This window comes from Lutra lutra, chromosome 2 (assembly GCF_902655055.1).
Source record: "Lutra lutra chromosome 2, mLutLut1.2, whole genome shotgun sequence".
Taxonomy (NCBI): domain Eukaryota; kingdom Metazoa; phylum Chordata; class Mammalia; order Carnivora; family Mustelidae; genus Lutra; species Lutra lutra.
This window is the reverse complement of record NC_062279.1, coordinates 7,855,303-7,869,618: the sequence shown is the minus strand read 5'-3', so window position 1 is coordinate 7,869,618 and position 14,316 is coordinate 7,855,303. Positions and strand designations below refer to the sequence as shown.

At 39.6% G+C, this 14,316-nt stretch overlaps 1 protein-coding gene across 1 annotated transcript; it reads left to right on the top strand.

Moving 5' to 3' along the window:
• Positions 1–1,087: 1,087 nt before the first annotated feature.
• Positions 1,088–14,182, top strand: SPATA4 (spermatogenesis associated 4). Its single transcript, XM_047714146.1, is given in 7 exon segments — positions 1,088–1,329; positions 2,165–2,294; positions 2,663–2,781; positions 2,892–3,112; positions 10,313–10,429; positions 13,428–13,460; positions 13,463–14,182. Coding segments are annotated over 7 exon segments (909 nt in total). The 5' UTR covers positions 1,088–1,111; the 3' UTR covers positions 13,534–14,182.
• Positions 14,183–14,316: the final 134 nt, after the last annotated feature.

The following is a 14,316-nucleotide window of genomic DNA, read 5'->3' as shown; positions in this document are numbered from 1 at the left end:
TCAAAAAACAAAAATTCACTGAATGAATGAACCCTTAAAGGAAAACTTCATTGGGAAAGAAGAAAACACTTTCCTATCTTTTTTTTTAAACCATATACAGATTCATTAATAAATGTGTTTATGAGTAAACATTCAGCAAATATCATAGACCTCCACTATCAAGATCTAGCCCATATGTTATCTTGCATAATAATAATAATATATAATATATATTATATAATATTTTTTATATAATATATATTATATTTTATATTATATATTATATTATATATAATAATATAATACATTCTATATGCCACATTAAGTGACTTTTATTTTTTGCAAAAACTTTAAAGGATTTTAATCTGTTATGTAAATATTTAATTTATAACTGATGATGTTGACCTTGCAATCATTTTTTTTCCTATGCATTGTTCACTGATAAATCCCAGATGACTAGGCCAGTGCCTGGCATATACTAGGGACTCAAATAATTGTTGAAGGAAAGAATCATATATACATCTTTGTGAAATGTGAAAACTTACAAATTATTTTTGAGTAATTTTGAATATTATGTAATTTTTATGAATGTCATAACTAAGGAAGCATGTTAAGTCTGTAGACGTTAGACATTTATTCATTTTAATTCCGAAAACTTTTTCTTTGGCGTTTTGGAGCAAATACCCTATCACTGACAATTTCTGAACAAAAACCGACCTTGTCTTCTGGAAACTTTTCACATCCTCCTCAAAATGCTTGACTGAAAATAGGCCTTTTTCAAGCCTATTTTGTGGGCTGAAACCACAATGTTTAAAAAAAAGTAAATTTATAAGGGCAAGCAAGGGGTTTGGGTGGTAGTTCCAAGTTGGTTAGGAGTCTAACCACAACCAAAATTGAAAGCGTCCACCCAATGAGGCCAGGGATCGTGTCCCCCATTCCCAAGCGTCAGCTCCCCAAGCTGGGGGACCCCCTTTGGCCCCCGCCCACCCCACTGAAGCCCCGCCCAACCACAGGCCCCGCCCAGCAGCGCCGAGGCCCCGCCCCACCCCCGAGTTCCCTCGGCCTCGCTGAGGCTTCACCCCCGCAGGCCCCGCCCCGCCGCGGGTGTTGCCTTAGCAACTTAGAAAGCGACATGGCTGCCGCCGGCCTGGGAGGAGGGTTTTTGATACAGCCGGCGGCAGCCCTGCCCAAGTCACCGTCATTTTCGCTACAGCCAGCTGCTCCCACCCGAGGGAAGCCTAAGAAATGTCTGGTCTATCCTCATCCACCGAAGAGCTCCCGCCTGTCTCGGTCGGTTCTGCGCTGGCTCCAGGGCCTCGATCTCACTTTCTTCCCCAGGAACGTCAACAGGTGCAGGAGCGAGCCGCCTACACTGGCCTGAGCATCCCGGGGACCCACGGACGACCCCCTTGCCCCTCCTGCCCCGTCGCCGCTCAGGGACCGCCCCACTCAGCTTGCCTGCTCCGCCCAGTCTAGGTTTCCGACCCAGACCTCTGCCGGCTCAGCGCACACCGGCACAAATACACCTGCTGCTCTGGGGAGCGGGTCCACACCACACACGAGGACGCATCCACCCATTTACCCGTTCAGTCAATCATCACAGTTCAGACTTAGGCTAATGTAGAGCGCCTCGGTGTCCACAAAAACATTTCAACAGTCAAGCCTCTTTCTCTAGAGACGCTGGACATCAACTAACACCTGTGGGGATCAGTTTACCCTTCGGACGGCGTCTGTCTCCTTCAGTCAGCCACCCCGAACCTAACAGGCAGTTAATACCTGCTCTGGGAATGCGAACTAACTTCCACAAATAGGAAGACGATCACATTTTTTTGCAGTCAAGGACTCTGGTTTACTAATTTCAATATTTCTTAATAAAGATGTGCCTGAAATTTTCAATGTGCCTAGGAATCACCTAGGGATCTTGTTAAAATGCAGATTCAATACAGACTAACAGTATGGGTTCATAAAAAGGACGCCAAAGCCTCTGGTGTGTATCTAATCTTATCAAAACTCTATTCCATAGCAAATCTTCCTCAGAGCACTGATCCAACAAATGTAATTTTTTGTTATTTGCCATCAGTATGGAATATTCATTTAATCGGTCTTAATTGATTATAAAATACTACAACTGTTAAAGTAACTACATTTTATTTCATTTCCTTAATGCTATCTACGTATGGATCAGGGATTTTTCAAATGGTTTCCTGATTGCAGAAATATTCACTATATATTATCCCTGGGACCTTAAATTGTCATCCTTTGAAAATGGAACTTCTTTGAAAGTCAAGTTGGATAACTGGGCACAGTTGGAGCAGGTAAGTTCGCAGTCACTCACACTTTGTTAAGAATTTTGTGTCTTTAAAGGTGTACTCCTGACCTCTTGGATATCTACAACGTGTGGGTGTGGTTGTGTGATGGAGTTGGCTGCTCATCTCTCTGTAATTGAAAAGAATGTTATTAAAATTTGTCAAGTGTCACTTATGAAACTGAGCATACTCATTTCAAATTGGAATGGAACAGAATAATTGGTTTTCTTCCTGAAGAATAATATTTTTTAATAATTAACATGTTAAACACCAAAAAAATAGTTGAGAGACAAAAGGGGGATTTAAATGAATTCATTGTAATTGGAGATTTGTATAGAACTTCTTATAATGAAAATACTTTCTTTCTACTATTAAAGTTCCTGGCAAGAAAAAAATTTAAATTATCTAAGGAGCTAATCCATGGAACAATTCATTGCAAAGCTGGCGTACCTGAAATCCTGATCCAAGAGGTTTATACCTTGTTAACACATCGAGAGTAAGTCATTCGGAATTTTTCTAGCAATACAGTTTAAGATGAAAATTTTATAATATCAGTCTCGTTACGAAAATGTGGCTTGTCGACAGTTCTTCATTTTTTGTTTCCAGAATTAAAAGCATCCAGGACGACCTCGTGAATTTCACGGACTACAGTTACCAGATGCATTTGCCCCTGGTTCCTCGGTCTACAGCTTCAAAGTCGATTAAAAATAACATCAGGTTATCCGAAATGATAAGCAATCCCAACATACTCAGCAATGAACTTAAAGTAGAGTTCCTCTTGCTTTTACAAATGTTGCAAAGAAAACTGAGCAGAAAATTGAATCCAAGTAAGTTTTCCTTGGAAATAGTTGAGTTCTTCCCAACTTAATGAAGCTATACTTGAGTACAGATGAAAGAAAAGCTGGTTGTTGTCTGTCTCATTTCTTCTTTCGCTGTCACTGGCTTAAAGGGAAAATAGCTACTTTATGCTAGCAGTGGAATGATTTATTATCATTGGAGTGGTTTATGTAATAATTTTTCTTTTTTTAAAAAAGATTTTATTTATTTATTTGACAGAGATCACAAGGAGGCAGAGAGGCAGGCAGAGAGAGAGGGGGAAGCAGGCTCCCTGCTGAGCAGAGAACCCAAGCAGGGCTGATCCCAGGACCCTATCCCAAGACCCTGAGATCATGACCTGAGCCGAAGGCAGAGGCTTTAACCTACTGAGCCACCCAGGCACCCCTATGTAATAATTTTTCTAATGCAAGCATAGCTTAACCTAGTATATTAATACTTTGAAGAAAAATGCTAGTGAAAGTGTTCGCATAAAATTTGTGGGAAATAAGAAGTTCACATAGCATTATGGTTACTAAAGAAGATGGGAATATTTAAGACTTCATCAGGATATAAGTACTACAGGAAAAGCCTGACTACCATGATTCACTCTAGATGCTCTTTATTCTATGGTCAGTGTTATCCTTTCTGTAGTAGCTTCCAGGCGTAGATTGGGTAAGGTAAGGCAAGGCAGATTGGGGTAACCCTCGGCAACCTTCCAGAGGTATCACTGAAATATTCTCAAAGCATCCAGAGCATTTGCCATCGGAGTCCCAACAGATGGCAAGTAAACTTTCTCTCTCTCTCTTTCTTTTCTAACACCACTCGTGTCCTGGAAGTCCTGGAATTTTTTTAGTCCTTGATTCCAGCATGTAGTGACTTCATCATGACCATGGCATCCAAACCATTAGGGAATAAGGTAGCTGTAGTCATTAGGATTCCTCTCTTTTGAACCCCAATTTTCTGAAGAGCCATTTTCTCTCTAGTCCCTGGAAGGAAAGGAGAGCAGTAACTGTCACTTCACCCTAACTGTGAGTTGGGTATATTGCATTTTGTTCTCCGTTACTTTGTTCATCTGCCATTGCCTGTCATTTTTTGTTCCTCTTCCTTGATTTGCTCTCACTTCTGGTTCCACTCATGAATTTGTGAGTAGAGAAAGAATTGAGGTTATTAATCCTGTTGTGGAATTTTATGTTCATATTCTTTTGTATGTCTCTTAAACATTCAAATTTTGCTGTGACTTTTGTCATCCATGCATGCATCTAATGTGTATGTACAATTTAAAGACGACAATGGTTCAACGTTTCTGTATCCCTCCTTTATGCTCTATGACGTGACACGTTATCGATACCTTCACATTCTGCCGGTGTCGTCCTGACTGGACTCTCCATAGTTCCCTCTGAGAGTGACCACTCTCGCGCCACCTTTGTTTATAATATCCTTGATGTTAAAAAAAAAAAAAAAAAACAATTCATGCACACAATTTATGTTCTTAATTTCATTCATGTATATTTCTTAATTTAGATTCTATCCATCTTTGTAGTAGGCAGAATGGGGTTCCCATTCTTGTTCATGCCCAAGGCCCCGGCACCTGTGAATATGTGGCATAACATGGCAAAAGAGGCTTTGCAGAAGCTGCAGACCTTGAAGTAGGGAGTTAATGCTGGGCTACTCAGTGGGTCCAGTCTAATCACAGGAGCACTTAAAAGCAGAGATCTTTCTCCAAGTGGAATCGAGCAACGAGGCAGAAGAGGAAATAGGAGTGATCTGAAGTGTGAGAGGGCCTCAACCTTCTCTTGTTGCTGGGGCCATTCAGAGACCACAGGAAGGTAGGGGCGTGGCCTCAAAGAGCGAAGAACAACCTTGGGGATAGCCAGCAACCAGATAGCGACTTTGAACCTAGAGATGCAAGGAATCACATTCTGCCAAAAACCCGAATGAGCATGGGAGAGGATTCATCCCCAGGGCTTCCAGAAGGAATGCCGCCCTGCCAACACCTTGATTTCAGCCCGGTGAGACTCTAAAAGAAGCTCTCAGATTTCTATACTCTGAGATAAAAATGGCTGTTGTTTGTAAGTCACCAAATTTATGGAAATTTGTTATGGCAGAAATGAAAAACAAATACAAACTTCATGGTTAATACTGTTGGCATCATGGGGTTATAAAAAAAAATTCTCCTATATTTAAATTTCCTGAAGTTTATTTAGCCCTTCCCTTTTATTTTTTAATTTTCAATTCCAGTAAAGTTAGCATACAGTGTTGTATTAGTTTCAGGTGTACAATATAGTCATTCAACACCTCCACATGTCGCCCAGTGCTCATCACAAGTGCACACCTTCATCCCCATCACCTACTACGCCCATCCCCCCCCATCCACCTGCCTCTGGTAACCTTCAGTTTGTTCTCTAGAGTTAACAGTCTGTTTTTTGGTTTGCTGCTCTTTTTTTCCCTTGCTTAATTGTTTTGTTTCTTAAAGTCCACATATGAGGGAAATCATACGGTATTTGTCTTTCTCTGATTTATTTGGCTTAGCGTTGTACTCTCTAGCTTCATCCACATTGTTGTAAATGGCAAGATTTCATTCATTTTTACGGTTGAGTAAAATTCCATTATTTACGTACACACACATACTACCTCTTCTTTATTCATTTATCGATGGACACCTGGGCTGCTTCCATAGTTTAGCTAGAGTAAATAATGCTGCAATAAACACGGAAGTATATTAGTTTCTTTGAATTAGTGTTTTTGTATTCTTTCTGTAAATACCCAATAGCATGATTACTGGATTGTTGGGTGGTTCTGTTTTTAAGGAAGCTCCATATTGTTTTCCACAGTGGCTGCATGAGTTTGCATTCCCACCGACAGTGCCTGAGGGTGTCTTTTTCTCCACATGCTCACCAACACTTCTTTCTTGTGTCGTTGATTTTAGTGATTCTGACAGGTGTGAAATGGTATCTCATTGTAATTTTGATTTGCATTTCCCTGATAATGAGTGATGTTGAGCATCTTTTCGTGTATCTGTTGACCATCCGGATGTCTTCTTTGAAGAAATGTCTGTTTATGTCTTCTGCCTATTTTTAAATTGGATTTTTTTGGGGTGTTGAGTTGTATAAGTTCTTTATATTTTTTGGATACTGACCGTTTATCACATATGTCATTTGCAAATATCTTCTCCCATTCCACAGATGGCCTTTTAGTTTTATTGATTGTTTCCTTCACTGTGCAGAAGCTTTTTATTTTGATGTAGTCCCAATAGTTTATTTTGTTTTTATTTCCCTTGCCTCAGGAGACATATCTAGAAAATTGTTGCTATGTTAGCCTTTCACTTTTAAGATTTTTTTCAATTTTATTGAGTTATAATTGACAAATAGAAAGTATATATATTTAAGGTGTACAACTTCATGTTTTGATGTACATATACTTGTATAATCACTGCAATCAAACATATCCATCGTCTCACATGATTGTCATTTTCTTTGTTTCCTTCTTTTTTCTTTTTTTCTTTGTTTGCTTGGTATGGTGAGTATGCTTAGGATCAACACTCTTAGGAAATTTCAAGTACACAATACACTATTAACTGTAGTCACCATGCTGTATATTAGACCTGCAGAATTTATCCATCTTGCATACCTTTGACCAGCATCTCCCCAGGTCCCCTTCCCCCCAATCCCTGGACATTACCATTCTACTCTCTGCTCCTTTGACTCTATTTTTGAGTCCACCTAGAAGTGAAATCATGCAGTATTTGTTTTTCCATGTCTGGCGTATTTCATTTAGCATAAAGGCTGATTAATATTCCATTTTGTGTGTGTGTGTGTGTGTGTGTGTGTGTGTGTGTGTGTACACATTCATACTGCATTTTCTTTATACATTCATGCATTTTGGACATCTCCATATCTTTGGCTACTATGAATAATGTTGCAATGAACATGGTACAGATACCTCTCTGAAATACTGATTTCATTTCCTTTGGATATATACCCAGAAATGGTATTGTTGGATCATACAGTATTTCTATTTTTAATTTTGGGTCTTTATACTATTTTCCATAATGGCTGTACAAATTTACATTCTGCCAACAGAATGTAAATTTTCTTTTTTTCCACATTCTCTTTTCTTCCACATTCTCACCAACACTTTTTATATTTTGTCTTTTTTGATAATAGTGATTCTAACAGGTGTATGATGATATATTACTGTGGTTTTGATTGCATTTCCCTAATTACTGATCATGATTAGTGATGTTGAGTACCTCTTTAAATATCTGTTGGCCATTTGTATATCTTGTTTTTTAAAAGACTTTATTTTTTAAAAATATTTTATTTATTTATTTGACAGACAGAGATCACAGGTAGGCAGAAGCAGGCAGAGTGGGGGTGGAGGGGGGAAGCAGGGTCCCTGCTGAGCAGAGAGCCGGATGCGGGGCTTGATCCCAGGACCCTGGGATCATGACCTGAGCTGAAGGTAGATTCTTTAACCCACTGAGCCACCCAGGTGCCCCAAAAGACTGTATTTTTAAGTACGATCTACACTCAACATGGGGCTCAAACTCATAACCCCAAGATTGAGAGTCACACACTCCACTAATCAAGACAGGCAGTGCTCCTGTATTCCTTATTTTGAGAAATGTCTGCTCAGGTCCTTTACCCAGTTTTTAGTTGGGTTATTTGTTTTGTCCACTATTGAACTGTATGAGTCCTTATATGTTTTGGATATTACATTTTACATAGTTAAACATTATGAATTATAAAACATTGGTGAAGGAAATAAAAGAAGACAGATAAATGGAAAGACATCCCATGTTCATGGATTAGAAGAATTAATATTGTTAAAATATCTATACTACCCAATTGATCTATAGATTCAAAGCAAGCTTGCAAAATTTCAATGGTAGTCTTTACAGAAATAGAAAAAACAATCCTGAATTCCTATGGAAACAAAAAAGAACCCAAAAAGCCAAAAGCAATTTTGAGAAAGAAGAACAAAGCTGGAGGCATCACACTTCCTGATTTCACACTGTAATACAAAGCTATAGTAATTAAAATAGTAAGATACTGGCATAAAAACATATAGACCAATGAAACAAAATGGCAAGTCCAGAAATACATCCATGCATTTACAGACACTTGATCTTCAATAAGGATGCCAAAAACACACAATGGGGAAAAGATAATCTCAACAAATCATGCTGAGAAAATTGGAAATGCATTTGTAGGAAGAATGAGATTGGACCCTTACCGCACACCCCAGCATAAGACCAGAACAGTTCTTAAACATAAGACCCGAAGCCATAAAACAACTAGAAGAGTACACAGGAAAAAACTTTCTTGACACTGGCATTGGCAATGATTTTTTGGAGATGACATCTGAAGCACAAGAAACAAAAGCAAAACAAACATGGGATTCTATCAAAAAGGCTTCCACATAAAAAAGAAAACAAGAGTGAAAAAGGAACCTATAAAATGGAAAAAAAAATGTTTGCAAAGCATAGATCTGGTAAGGGGTTAGTCTCTTAAGATCTGAATTTGTCTGCAAATGAAATGGAGAACAAGTTCTATTGCAGACCATCTCTTGAACAATCTTGTTCTTTTCTCACTGGTTCGTAACACCCTCATGTCTCAAATGTTTCCAGTTTCTTTATATATATGGGCCTGTTTCCGGGCACTTGCTGGTCTTGTCTACCCCTGTGCGACTGCAACACCACACTGTCTTAGTTACTATTGCTTTACAGTAAGTGCTGACACTTGCTAAAGCAAGTCTTGCAATTCATCTTTGAAGTATCCTGTTGCATGGATCTTTGTTATTTCATTGACTGTGACTTTAAATGTTATGAATTCAGTAGAACTGCCTACTGTTACATTTGCATTCACATCTATCATATTATTTCATGGTCTTTGCTTTCTTTTTCTGTTTCTTGTTTTTGTCTCACCTATCTTTTCTTTCAGATTAAATTTTTTTAAAAGACTCCCCCCACACCTGATCCCTACTACTTTGGAAAATTTTAAATTTCTACTCTTTTTAGTGCCACCCTAAACATTTTAACATGTAAATTTATCCTAATCTGAAATTAATATCTTTACTTTCTCTAACTATAAGGACCCTAAAACACTATGACACCGATGACTCCTGGCCAGCCCCCTACCACTCTTCAGCATTTTATTTGTCAAGTTATTTTTTTAATACCACAAAACAGATACAATTATTCTTTATACCTAACATTTGCTTACCTTTAGTCGATCTCACCATTTTTGCTTCTCATTGGCTCTAGTTGGGATTTCTAGAACAAAACACAACTATTTAATTTTCTCTTTGAATGTCCCTCTTTGTGCAAAGCTAACCTTTATCTCTCTTGTCTTTCTTTGACCAATTTCCCTTTAGCTATGGACCACTTCAACCCTTCAGATTCTTGAACAATATTCTATTCTCACCAGTCTTGATTTTTGAGACTCCTGATTTTAAGCTCAAAGTAATTAACTATGATAATTATAGGTCTGAGAATGTTACTGACCAGAGCTGTATAGAGCACCAACAGGGTCTGACTGATGAGTAGAAATTACCTTAGACTCTTCTTCAAGCCTCAGTGAAGGTTGGGGGCTACAGAGGAGGGGTAAGTGATATTTAGAAGCACAGGGAAATTAATGCCCAAGTGTGATAGTTTATAGATTTAATGAGAAATGTAGGAAACATAGAAGTAATTTTAAGTCACTCTTTTTATAGTATAAACAGTTTTGAAAAATGAAATAAATCCTGTATGATTTTGTTATATGAAATATAAAAACATGCATGAAATATAAAAATATCATCTCACCTGTTATGACAGAAGTCAATACAGTGTTCTCTTTTTAGGGTGCTGTATGGGAGGGATAAGCAGAGGATTTGTACTAATAATACACCCCACGTGTATTCATTCCAAAAATCTGATAGACTGCAAACACATGATTTGACCACTTTTCTGTATACATATTATTATTAAAAAAAACTTATTAAGAAACCAATAGGAACACAAATATATTGTCTTTAAAGCAACTATTTTGTGGCTCAGAGGTATGGACAATGTGGGGAAAGGTCTAATAACCTCCCTTTCCACACCACTCTTAAGACGATGATTAAAGAGGCGTCTAAAGAATTTGCCCAATTTGTAAACTGTGGTGTCTTATTTTGGCCATGGCCGTAGTGAATTTCTAACCAAGAGTTTCTGTACTCATATTTTCTAGAATGGTTTGAGGTCAAACCAACAGTGGGAGAACGTACTCTCAGTCGTCTTCCTCCCCAAGTGTCTGGGTGCAAGCACAAGGCCATGATTTCGAGGGAAGGCGTTGCTCCTGTTTTACGTGAGTTGTTATTTTTAACTTGTTACCAGTTAAATGACTGTTTCTACTTTGTTCCTTTACATTTCAAAAAGTAGTTAAAATGTTGGTCTAGGCCGTCAGTCTACCACTGTGCGTAGGGTTGCTAGGCTGCTATTCTTTTGACAGATGGGAGGGCCCCGGGTTCTGCTAAGCACCATCATTTCTGCTATGATTTCTCAGAGGCAGGTGAGTCTGGAACAGGCAGGGCTCATCGGCAGAGCTCAAAGCCCAGTTCTCTAGCAGGGGTGACAGATCGTCTCAAGGCAGCAAAGGAAACATGCATGCCTTAATTTCCCCAGCAGTTGTATCATGAGAAGCCACTTGTTTAAACCCCGGTAGTTCAGAAAGCACTGATAGCATGGCAAACCACAACCCACAGGCCCAAGCCAGTATCCTGCCTGTTTTTACACAGCCTGCAAGTTAAGGATGGCTTTCACATTCATCTGTGGCTGAAAAAAATATATCAAAAGAAAAGTGATATTTCCTGACAGAAGAACATTATATAAAATTCAAATTTCCACGTCCATAAATAACGTTGTATTGGAAGCTGGCCACGCCTGTTCTTTATGCCTTGTCTGCGGCACATTTCGCCCAACAGCAGAGCCCAGTCACAGCCCCGTCACGGCCCGGCGTTGCCCACAAAGAAGTTTCTAGACTTAGCGAATACAGACAGACAGAACCAATACAACTAATAATTCTGGGGACATGTTGAGGACATATATTTATTAAAAATTATTCAGTTTATCTGAAATTCAGATTTAACTGAGGGTTCATCTTTTATCTGACAAACCTACCACGAAGCCTGAAATATTGGCTGTCAGGCCTTTGATGGAAGATATTTGGGGACATCTGCTACAGGGGATGCTTTCTACCATGCTAAGGGATTTCATGGGAGAAAAAAAAGGTCTTTATTTACATAAGGTCTGGAAAAGCAATGTCAACAGATTCCTTCCTTTCAACTTAGGATTTCACAGAGCCTTTTATATGCTAATGTGCATTGTAAATATTAAAGAGCAGAGGTACCAATCGAGTGTTTTCCAAGCTCTATTTGATCACATGTCACTCTCTAGCTAACGGCCTGCTAGAGCTACCATTTCTCAGGGCGCACTTAACATCTAGACATTAGGCCAGGCCGTGAAAACCTCCAACTCCTCACATGCCTGAGGCATGGAACTCAGCACGACAGAACCCAACAGAGTGAGTTAATGATGTTTCTATGAAAAAAAAAAAAAATGTATCCATAGTTTCACCCTCAGATTCTGGGCCCACAGCCTCTCCTTCACCCTGTAAAAACCTCCTGCCCATAGGGAGGCCTGCAGTGGAAGCCCCAGCAGGCTGAGGCCCAGTCGGTGTGGGTTGGGGGGGTAGCCTGCACGGGGCGCTTTGGGTTCACTTGCTCGTGAACCCCTCCAGCTGCTTGGACCTGACTGGGGCCGGGGAAGCACAGGACCACTTGCTTTGGGACCTGCAGAGAAACGGCAGAAGGACAGAGTTGCAGCAGGGCTTCCTTCCAGTGTGAGAAACAGATGCAAAGGGTCCGTATTTGAGAAAATGATGCCTCCCAGGACTTGAATTGCTAAAGAGCATTCCTCATTTCTGTTTTCTTTTCAGAAAAACTTCAAGGTCACATAGGACTTTTTGGAAAAATAATGCTATCATTATTTCAGATCAGAACTCCCGAGTAGAGTGGATTCCTGCTTTTACAATTTGAATCATGTATGTGCCGCTATGAATAACTTCTCCCCCATTTTATCCTCTCAGTGCTCTCTTTTTCTTCACTTCGGTGGTCTTTTTCTATCCTTTTAAAAGCGGATGATGGGCCTATGGGGGTTTTCAGGGCAGATCAGGATGAGAAGAAACAGGCTTTTGTCTTTTTACGTCTCTCAGTCCTATTCCAGATACCTGGATTCTCTTAATCTAAGCAGAATGGAAAGTAAGGAGCAAATCAAACAGACTTTGGTAATTATACGGATGAGAGCTGTTTTGCTCAATTTTATTTTCTTCCCAAATTCATTCAAGGGATTCCATTTCAGTTGTTTCTTTTTTTAATTTAAATTCAGTTAGCCAGCATATAGTACATCGTTCGTTTTTGGTGTGGTGTTCAGTGATTCACTAGTTGTGTATAACACCCAGTTCTCCTCACATCATGTGCCCCCCTTCATGCCCATCATTCCCCTCTCCTGTGGGTTACCCCATCTCCCCACTCTCCTCCTTTTTCAGTTGTTTCTCATAAAAGAGCAGAGTGGTAAGCTCAGGTCAGCTCCCAGAATTTGAAAGTCAGTGGAAGGAGAAGCAGAACTAGACCACAGGAACTGGGCCCCAGTTTACCATCTAAGATTGCGTGCACATGACACTGAAACCACAGGCCATTCATCTGAAAAGCTTCTAATGATCTGAGAGGTGGTGAAAATTGCTAGATTGGTCATTACTTTTTTGTTTTGTTTTGTTTTCTTTAACACTTAAATTCTTCCATTTGTTTTCCTAAACCTCACATCTAGCAAATATGAGACCAGCTGGGGGTTGGGGGGAGCGGATTTCTTAGGTGTCACTGGCTCCTCTCATTCGAACTGAGTCTGGGCAGCTTGGAGGCTTCAGTGCCGAGTTCCAGAAACTCAACGATGAACTCTGTGTGTCTGCCAAACCTCGGCACTGTTTGAAAATCACGGCACTGTTGCCTCAGCTGCTTTCATAAGCGACGTCCAAAAATAACTGAGGCATATCTGGTGTCAGATACACCCAAATCAGCCCTGGCTATTTTAGGCGTGGCTAATGACTTTTGGAAATGGGTGACATTCAGATTTTTTACTTACGGCTACTCTCACGCATGCTTTAAATATTCTGTTCACCAGGCATTTGGATGAACCTGCGCTCAGCCTGCTGCCCAGCCTTCTGCAAGTTTCACGTGTTAGAAACACTGATCGTTGTGCAAATATCTAATAACCACAAACTGAATTTAATGTTGTTTATTTAAATATTCCAGGAAATACAGGTGCTGGTGGCAATCCACTTAAGAAACGTGTGTGAAGCAAGCTGGAAGACGTTCTTTTGAATCTGCCAGGAAATCTATCAGAAACGAGGAAAAATAAGCTTGAAAAGTACCCATCTAATGGCTTTGAAGAAGCGATGCCACCATCTCCTGCCACATTAAGGGGACAGAATTACCTAGTCTTGGATATATTAGTAAATTAAAGTGGTGTCTCATCCATAATCGGGCTGAAGAACATGCTTTTTCAATTCAACAACCATTTATTAAATACCCGTGCAGTTACTGTTAAAAATACAAAATCAAATAACACAGAATGAGCAAGAATAATTTTAAAGGTACAGTTTAACATAATTCACCATGACAAGTAAAAGTTATTTCTCATAAATCCTGTAGGAATGGTGAGTCTACTTTGCAATACATTTTCCTCATTAGAAATGAAAAGAGCTACTACTTTGCCTGATATATATTCACACATCACATGCATTTATAAACAAATTTATTCTGAATGATTATTATTATACACTGGCCCACAGAGAACCTTGTTTACCCCCATAAATAGCCTGGCTTGAAACATTTTTTAAAAATAGGTGTCCCTTTTGATAGTGAGTGGTGGGAAAGGAAAATTGTGCTTCACTTGGAATTTGGTTCTGGTGTTTAGCAAATCATTCAGGTCAATTAAACATTTCCTACTGGTTGCTTCCACTCCTCATAATTTCAGTAGAAGGAAACCAAAGCGAGCTGATATCTTGAAAGAATAATGATATTTCTTGGGACGCCTGGGTGGCTCAGTTGGTCAAGCAGCTGCCTTCGGCTCAGGTCATGATCCCAGCGTCCTGGGATCGAGTCCCGCATTGGGCTCCTTGCTTGGCGGGGAGCCTGCTTC